This window comes from Phoenix dactylifera, unplaced genomic scaffold, assembly GCF_009389715.1.
Source record: "Phoenix dactylifera cultivar Barhee BC4 unplaced genomic scaffold, palm_55x_up_171113_PBpolish2nd_filt_p 002379F, whole genome shotgun sequence".
Classification (NCBI taxonomy): domain Eukaryota; kingdom Viridiplantae; phylum Streptophyta; class Magnoliopsida; order Arecales; family Arecaceae; genus Phoenix; species Phoenix dactylifera.
The window spans coordinates 17,348-26,735 of record NW_024069610.1 but is presented as its reverse complement, the minus strand read 5'-3'; the positions used below and the strand labels follow the sequence as shown (position 1 = coordinate 26,735).

At 40.7% G+C, this 9,388-nt stretch overlaps 1 protein-coding gene across 2 annotated transcripts; it reads right to left on the bottom strand.

Moving 5' to 3' along the window:
- Window positions 1-4,217: 4,217 nt before the first annotated feature.
- LOC120109559 (protein N-lysine methyltransferase METTL21A-like) lies at window positions 4,218-7,773 on the bottom strand. 2 transcript variants are annotated; one of them, XM_039123292.1, is made up of 8 exons: window positions 7,299-7,773; window positions 7,099-7,166; window positions 5,637-5,756; window positions 5,484-5,557; window positions 5,016-5,070; window positions 4,753-4,862; window positions 4,571-4,668; window positions 4,218-4,296 (listed from the first exon to the last, which is right to left on the bottom strand). In XM_039123292.1, exons 1-8 carry the CDS (start codon window positions 7,502-7,504, stop codon window positions 4,293-4,295), a joined length of 735 nt encoding a protein of 244 aa, XP_038979220.1. In that variant the 5' UTR covers window positions 7,505-7,773; the 3' UTR covers window positions 4,218-4,292. The 2 variants fall into 2 exon arrangements, with proteins under 2 accessions (XP_038979220.1, XP_038979219.1); XM_039123291.1 differs by having other exon boundaries at window positions 4,278-4,296; window positions 4,571-4,679; window positions 4,761-4,862.
- Between the last annotated feature and the right edge of the window lie 1,615 nt (window positions 7,774-9,388).

Below are 9,388 nucleotides of genomic sequence, written 5' to 3'. Positions count from 1 at the left end.
AGAAACAAGTTTGAAAATTATAGAAGAGATAATATTCACTTAAGAAGAGCAATATGTAACAATGAAATAAGTTTGGAAATTATAAGAAGAGATAATATTCACTTAAGGGAAGAGCAATATGTAACAATGAAAATTTTTAAAACAAGAAAGTCTGAATTTTCAATCAAAATTTCTGAATTTGGCACATACTTCTCATGCCTCGATATATAACCTGAAACTCTTGCTTTATCTCAAATTTTTGAAGTTTCATCCTTAATAAAATACAAAAGAAAGGGGAAGAAAATCAAAAGTTCTAATTTGCAATATCTGGATGAAAGAGGAGTCTTCACTTTCAAATTTGAAAAGCTGAAATTCAGCAACTTGAACTCTTTCTAAAACAAAACTTCTAATTTTAATATAAGTATCAATCTGTTCATACTCAATGTTTTGTAATCATCAAAAAGGGGAAGATTGAGGATGATAGTGTTATTTCGACGATTGACACAACCATTGAGAAAATATCAAATTAATGATACAATTTAACGTGATACATCACTAATGAATACGACACCCTCGATATATTAAGAGAATGAGATCAAGATGTCTTCCAATAATTAACAACGAGATAAAATTTGTAATAGAAAAGGGATAGAGAATTCTTAATTCTAATTCAGCAAGTTTTCAAGTGAAATATACTCTTAAGGGCAAAACAGTGATTTTCATTGTTAAGAGTATGTAGCTCTACCGTGGCATACACTCAAACTTGCTTAAAATATATTTCATTGATTATATGGATTAATCTAACCTTAAGATGCAGCAAAGTATGGATTGAGTCGACCCCAACATATCGACCCTGGCACACCATGGAACCATCTGGCACACCCCTGCAAAAATGGCATAGATGAACAGTAAGTGGAGTCGACCCTATGTATGCTTGAGTCGACCCCAGCTTCAAGCCTCAAGAAAACAACTCTCTGAAATTTACTGAGAGGGTCGACCCCAAGCTTCCTTGAGCCGACCCCAGGAATACTTGAGCCGACCCCAATGGAGCCGACCCCATCTGAACATGAGCCGACCCCAAGGATATATGCTCAAAAAACCATGTCTCTGGAATCCCTGAGAGGGTCGACCCCAATGGAGTTTGAGTCGACCCCACTGTAGTATGGGTCGACCCCAAGAAAGCTTGAGTCGACCCCAGTGAGAACAGTCGAAAATATAAGGTTCTGTGATTCCTGAGAAGGCCGACCCCACTGTAGCAGGGGTCGACTCCAGTGGAAGTTGGGTCGACCCCAAGTCTGATGAACAGTAAGTTGAGTCGACCCTAGGAAAGTTTAGGTTGACCCCAGCACGGGCAGAGGCATAACAGCTAGTTCTGCAGAAGTACTTTTTGACCTCCCAACGGCTAGTAACGGATAGTTTTTCAAATCTGACCAATGGGAAGTGACCAAAAGATGTGGAAAAGTATTTAAAGTGACACTATTCATCAGAGAAAAGCATCTTTTGCAAACAAATCAAAGTTCATTCAAGAAAAAGCAAGCCCTAGCCTTCTTCAATCAAGTGCTTTATTCAAAGAGCCAAAAGGAAGTGGTTGAGCAGATTCTAAGAGGCATTAAGAGCTCCACCAACTCTTGAAGAGTGAAGCAATCTTGACAAAGAAGAGAAGAGCCTTATCAAAGCGATAACTATATTCTAAATTCTTCTTTGTAGCTCATAATTGTTATATTTGCTCATATAGGAGTTTCAACTTTCTTCTTCTTAATCAATTTATAAGGTTTGTTGGTGAGCCCGTAAAACCAACGGTGTAGGTTTGTTGGTAAACCCGTAAAACTAACGGTGAAGGTTTGTTGGTGAGCCCGTAAAACCAACATAGATTTTTGGTGATCCTGAAAAACCAAAGTGTAAAGATTTTTGGATTGTGAGCCCGAAAAACAATCCAACTGTAATCCACGGGATTATAGTGAATTTCCAAGGGATCGCTTGGGAAGTGGACGTAGGTGCTTAGGAGAGCACCGAACCACTATACTTTTTGTGTGTTTGCATTGTGTATTGTTCTAACTTCACTACACGCACTCAATCAATATTAACTAAATCACTCACTCATCAATTAACTCAATTAAGGAATTAAAAATTTAGAAAAACCAATTCACCCCCCCTCTTGGCTTGTCACCTTGGGCAACATCCCTCTTCCTTCATTCCCCCTCTCTCTTTTCCTCTCTCCCATTCTCCCTCTCCCCCACCCTCTCTATTGTGTCAATACGGGCCCGGCCCAAAACAGTATGGGGGCGTACCGAACCATACTGCCAAGCAACCAGTACAAGCCTCGGTACTGGTAAAACGATCCTTGAGAGGAAGTGATTGAGCTTAGTTGTTTCACATAAAAATCCAAAAGTTGGGATAGATATAAGAGTCTTTTTCAAGTGGATAGTATGAGTTTAAATGGAACCAGAATCAGGATTTGATTCAACTTTGATATTTTTATATATGGCAGTAAGCTAGAACGCAGTGTGATAAATACCATAACATTTCTATTATAATAGTTGTTTTACATAGCCCTTTTGTGATGGAAAATTCCACCATATCTTTTTCATTCGTCCGTCCTCTAGATTTCGTATGTTAATCAGATCACTGTAATAACCTCCTAAAGAGGGTTTCCAAGTAATCTTATTCGTAATTGTTGACCTAATTCTAGACGGTACCTATAGAAAATTTCCGATAGCTAGGCCTATTAACGGGCCGAGCTACTCGGGCTTGGCTCGGGCTCGGCCTGGTAAAAGCTCGGCTCGAGCTCGGCCCGTTAGTCAAACGAGCTCGAGCCCGAGCCTAAAATGAAGTTCATTTAAACCCGAGCTCGAGCCCGAGCAGCTCACAAGCCCATTTGGGCTCGCAACTTCACTGCCTGGTATCAAGCACGGAGCAGGCCGAGCCAGTTCCGCACGGCTTTGGATTTGGTTTTCCGGGTAGAAGAGGCCATGGTTCCTCTCCGAGGTGGGCTCCGGCTTCTGGTCCTCGTTGAAGACGGCGAACAGGCAGACGTCCAGGTCCGCCTACGGCCGCCGCGGCATCCCGGCGTTCCCTAACAACACACGCCGCACCAGATTGCCGTTGTAAGCCGCCGCGTTCGCCACCCCCGCCCCTGTCTCGTTCGCATCCCCCTTCGATGGCCACCCCGTCTCAGAGACCACGACTTTAACGTCGTTGTACTTGAGGGCAGACATGGCCGCGAACACGGCGTTGATCTGGGCATCGAACGACGTTCCCTGGCCTTTTTTTCCCTCTTCCCTCCCCCCACGGGCCCACCCGCACTTGCTAGCTTTTAAAAGCTCACACCCAGTTGCCGTACAGGACCAGTGCTTCGATATTGGTGTAGCGATGGGAAACTCTGGCGCTCCCCCCTCTTCCCTCAAGCAAAAGATATGCCACTGTTACTCGCCGCAGCAAAAAGCAATCAAACACCCCTTAAAAGACGTCACCGCCCCTTTAACAGCGTCACAGCTGTAGCACTGCACTCTCCCATCTCCCGCACCCCTCAGCCTAGCCATGGTAGGATGTAATGGCATCTTCAGCCATGCTTGTGGCCGACGCCGTGCCGGCGGCGCTCGCGGCCGAAGCCGGCCGCGGCTGCCGCACGCGACGAGGCGAGTCCTTTTTCTTCTTTCTTTCTTTCTTCCCTTCATTCTTCTCTTCTTCTTTATTTCTTTCTTTTTTTCTTCTCTCTCCCGCCCGCCCATCCCCATCCCCTGGTCGCCATCCCAGAGCTCGGGCTCACGCTCGGGTTCGGGCAAATGGGCTTTACGAGCCCGAGCCCGAGCCTTTGTTGTGCCTACCGAGCCCGAGCCTAAAATTTGGCTCGGGCTCGGCTCGGCTCGTTAACAGCCCTACCGATAGCATACCAATAAACTAAGTAACTTCACCCTTTTCTTCTACAGATTCCTAAATTAACTAATAACTAGCTATCAGAAAACAAAGATCCTATTAAGCAAATCCTAGGTTGAAAACAGTGAGCTAGTTGAGTAAGAAGCTCAGCTTGGTCGATTTAATATGAAATAAATAACTCAATCTGCTATCTCATAAAGCCCCCAGCAAACAAGCTAGATTCCACCAAACATCATTAGAAATGATCAATGCCACAGATGCTTTAATAATGTTAAATCCCTTTCAGTGAAATATATAGATCTTTTGATCTTCAATTTCAATTCACTATGCTACTTAATTTGAAGTGTATTGAATAATTAAATAGGATAAGCTAGATACCAGTCCAGTTTGCAACTGCATAATCTCTGAATATGATCATTATAATCCCAAAAGTACATGAATTACCTGCATACAGATGAAATCTTGTCCAAGTAGTTGAGGAATTTAAGCTATTGGTAGAACAGAAGATATTATTGAAAGTTCAGAGATTAGAAATGCTATAGATAATGAACAGTTATATATATGGCCCTTCCAAAAGCTTAAACAATTTTGAACATGTAGCAACTATATATTGAAACATACACATAACTGTTAGCAACAAGAAACAAATATATACTAATTCCTGCAAATCAAAAATGGCAAGGTCATTAAAGATGCAGAATGAAATTGAAAAATGTACCTCTTAGCTCGAGACACATAAGCCAGTATGAATCTGCATTTGCCTTCCTGAAAATGGAGAAGCTTCTCCACCGTATTGAAAAGAAGAGGAATGCTGGACTGTTGAAAGCTTGCACAATGTCAAGGACTAAAAGCATATAATTTGTGAAAGTTAAAGGGGGAAAATGAAAAGAAAAAAAAAACCAGGATATAAATATCAGCTCCAAGAACTAGATCAAATCCCCCCGGATGCTTTTGTAAGATTTCACTGATCTGAACACTATTTCCCCACTCCAGTTTCTCAGCTGTCAAACCTGCAAGACAACAAGTTTCAGCTACAATCACCCTGTCAGGTTATAAGATGACCATGCTTCTGGGAGATTCTCTTGATTGCAACCAAAACTGTTCAAAATTTGTAACTTACGAGCAATAAAATATGCAGCAATTTTAAGCTTAAAACCTCGTACCTGGAGAACTTGGTTCTGAAGAAGATAAATGGATTTCTATGTTTTTCTTCATGATCTGAATAAGACCAGTTATTGACAATCAGAATATAAAAATCACAAGAAGAACTTAAGGAGAGGATGTAATGAAGAATACACAAGAACAATATCACTGGACATAAAAATGTGAATCCTGGTAAGGTGTTCAACACAGAAGATATTTTGAAATGTTAGCAATCTATATATAGTACACTTTTATTAGTTATTGACTGATTATTTGAACTTTCATAAATGCAACATTTACTGAATGCTTCCACTCTGGCAAATTAAAAGGTTGAGAGAATCTATTTCTGCAGTAGAGACTTATCATCTAAATTTAAGCATAGTTTTTGTCATTGTGTTTCGACAACTTATTTGAACTCTGAAAATAGATACCAAGTATCGCAAAGCAAATAACAGTGAGAATTTGGTCAGATGGTGCTTAGACCTTGCCTCAAGAACATCTTCATTATGATCAGTTAAGACAACCTCTCGGCAGAATCGACTGCACAATATGCCAGTAATACCTGGAAAATGACAAAAATGACATTTTTGGTTTTAAGTGGGAACTTCAAAGAAAGAAGACATGGTTAGTCATTAGCTTACCAACTCCAGATCCTAGTTCAATCACTGAATGCCCTTCAAGTATTTCAGCATTCTTTGAGAGGTAATTGTTCAACAACACTGCACCTGGCCATACTAATTGGCCTGTAAGATCGTAGTCAGCTGCCATGCAGATTGTTGGAATACATTAGAAGAAAGCCATGAGTCTTGAATATTTGAGAAACTGCATCTAACATGCAAAAGGGAAAGAAGCATCTTAGATTCCTCCCAGAATGCTAGGTCAACTATACTGTTAATAATCTCCATTTACAGATGGATACGAGTTGTTCATACAGTTCACCTCTTTAAGCATATGCAAACTGCTATCGTATGCACCTACTTAGTGGTGTGGCTGAAAAGCTACTTCTGACACAGTTCCATACTTCCAGAAACTCAATTAGGGTAAGTGGCCAATTAGCAAAGAACAAACATTCTTTTTGTTGCTACAGAATCCATGGAAAATAACTTGGGCAAGGTTCCATTTTAATAGTAAACCTTTGCTGACAGAAAACAACTGATGTCTGGTTGTCCCTTTCAGTTCATCAAGAGTGTGCTGACAGTAAACAACCTTCATACGATAGATCACGTGATAGTTGATCTCAATTCTCAACAACATAACAAGAAACAGCATCCTAGTTCTTGCTCTTCCTTGAGATGAGAAATCTCTAAAATTACACCAGCCTAATTAGAGTCAAGAAAAGAAGAACTTAACTCAATTGCAGAAGCAAAAGCAATTTGGTGCTTCAGCATATAAAATTCAAAAATCAGAAAAACCCTAGAGATTTTGAATAGAATATCAGTTAAAGTGGAGAGAAATCGATTAAACATATTGGAAACATCACAGTGTACAGGAAAAAAATTAAGAAACAAGGTATTCGAAAAGTTTTGATGATTTTTTTCAACCGATTCAGAAATTAAAAGAATAACCGATGAACAATATTATTGGACCATATTAACAATATTATCCCATAATGATAACATGAATAAAATACCACTTGAGGAAGCATAACCTAGCAAAATACCTATAATTGACGATCATTAACCATAAATGAACAAAAACTTAACTTGATAAGTCCTCTACCTCTAAGTGTGAAAATCACAGTGATCATTTCTAATCTAAATCCAACACAAACACTTCCGGATAGAACAGCCAAGCCCTAAACAAACCGAGCTAAAATTGAAACAAATCAAATCCCTAAAATCAAGGAACAGTACTGACCAAGAAATTTCTTATCCTTCTTCGACATTTTGAAAACCATCTTAAACTGATTGGTTTTTAATCCACTCCCACCTCTACTCCAATGCAAAATAGAATAGCTATACAAAAGCCAATAACTAAACCAATAGATTAGACTAGACCTCTGACGGCCCAAATAACAAAGCCGAACCAACGCGATGCTACTACAAAAAATAAGAGTTCCAAGAAATGACTCCAAAGCAAAAAATTATAAGAACAGAAACTTACTAGAAGCAGAACGAAGGCAGAAGAGATTAAGAACATGAGACCCAAATGTAAAAGTGGTGAGATCATAGCTGCAACCAAATGAAAACAGAGAAGAAGCAAAAATAAAAATAAAAATAAAAGAAACTCAGCATTTTCCGGTGGAATAAATTAAAAAAGAAAAATTATCAAGGAAAAGGAACCAGAAAGTAAGGTTTTATTACTCGCGATTGACGAAGAAAGATTCGTCCAAGAAGAGGGTATCGTCAGCTTCGTCTTCTTTCTGCATCTTTCTCTCGTGGCCGCTCAAAGGCAGAGGAAGCCGCAGATGGCAAGCGAGTTCCGCCGATCCCTTGTGCGGCATCTCAGACACGGTTTTTAATACCGGAGATCTCGTCAATCTCGGTGGTGGCCCGAGACCGAGAAACATACACGAGCGAAATGTCGAATATCATCGTGGGTTCTGGTTGATTCAGGGCTAGAGGGCGATCTTGTTATTTATGATGGGTAGACTTATCCTAACGAAATTGGTTCTGAGCTCTATACCAGTCTACCTCATGTTCAACACTATAGTGCCAAAAATTATGCTATAAAGGATCGAGTAGCTGCTCCAAAACTTCCTATGGGATCACATGGGGGATGTTGCAGTGTGCACCTGCTAGCTTGGGAGACGATCTATTAGCCAACTCGTGAGAGAGGACTGGGGTACAGTCTCTTCTTATGAGAAAAGAGACGTTGATTGCTCGATATGCGACAGCCTGGTGATATACCTCATAGTAGCCAGCGGTGCTTATATCATTGGCAGGAGATCTGTAGGTATGTGCCCATTACCTTGGCTAACTCTAGGTCTGATAAGTGATTGATGGAGTGTAGATGTGGTAGAGGACGCTTGGGTGGACTCTCTCCCGGTGAGGCTCTAGCCGACCATAGTCAACATCGAGGTCATTGACGGACTTCAAGTCCGCTATCTCCTTCGCCTGGATGGGGCTAGGTAGGATGCCAACCAGATTGATCAGCTGTTTGGGAAGTGCTGGCTAGGTGGCAGCCCAAGAGGGAGGGTAAATTGGACTTTTAAAATTTTTAATTACTTCTAAACTTTTGAGTCAAAACTTAACAACAGATTAATTGTAATCTAATCAAAATTAAAACTATTAGGCAGCAGATAAATGAGCTCAATAAAAGATTAGTCTAAGTTTGCCCAAGTATGCAATTCAATACAATAAATACAGTTTTATCAAGTGAAACTTCGTTAAATAATTTGAATATACTTGTAACTAAAGGATGTGTGAATAAGAGTTAAGTAAGCAATTCAATCAGACATTTGTCTAAATAAATAAGTGAGGAAATCAAACAATAAAAGGAAGCATCACAAACACAATAATAAGAAGGCAATTTTATTATAATTCAATTCGTGACGATTAGAAGTAGAAAGTTCATATTCTTCAGTCATTGATAAACAGTTTGTTGGACAATACTCGACACAATTACCACAAAATATACAGACCCCAAAATCAATACTATAATTAAGCAATTGTTTTTTTTTAATATCTCTGAATTTTTCCCTCCGAAGAATTAGAATTAGGGAAAATAAAAAAAAAATTCTCTGGCCTTCTTACGCAACTTATTAGAACATGCAGCAGAGAATTCAACTTATGGAGTTAAGCATAGCAGAGAGATAATCTAAACAGAGGAACTAACTTACAATCAAGAGTATAATTCTAATCAAAGTTAGCAAGATGAAGATGAAGCAAGTTAGAACTAGCTAAACAATTTTAACTAGAATTGCAACTGAATGAATAGGCAAGTAAGCTAAAGAAGCATTGCAAACACATGAAAGTATAGTGGTTTGGCGCCAACTGCACCTACGTCCACTCTTCAAGCTCTCTTGGGAATTTCACTATAATCCTCCTGATTATAGTATAGTTGTTTTTTTGAGTTCACAACCCAACTCGCTGTTTTCTCGGGATCACAACGAACCCAAGTTGGTTTTCACAGGCTTACTAACTGTTACGGGGGAACTTAGCCACCATGCCCCATGTGACCGGCACGCGCGCCCAGGAAGACTACGGCAGCCCCTTGATCCAGCAATCCGACCCCGAGTCGGACATCTTCGGCTCCGCAGCCCGACCCCGAGTCGGCTGCCCCTTGATCCAGCAATCCGACCCCGAGTCGGACATCTTCGTCTCCGCAGCCCGACCCCGAGTCGGCAGCCCCTTGATCCAGCAATCCGACCCCGAGTCGGACATCTTCGGCTCCGCAGCCCGACCCCGAGTCGGCTGCCCCTTGATCCAGCAATCCGACCCCGAGTCGGACA

Bases quoted from the DNA above. Each gene is read 5' to 3' on its own strand.
- LOC120109559 (XM_039123291.1), bottom strand. From the start codon at position 7,504: ATGTTTCTCGGTCTCGGGCCACCACCGAGATTGACGAGATCTCCGGTA. The intron at 5,071-5,483 runs GCAAGGTCTAAG...GGTCTTATTCAG, and splicing joins ATAATGAAGATGTTCTTGAG to ATCATGAAGAAAAACATAGA. The intron at 4,863-5,015 runs GTACGAGGTTTT...GTTGTCTTGCAG, and splicing joins TTCAGAACCAAGTTCTCCAG to GTTTGACAGCTGAGAAACTG.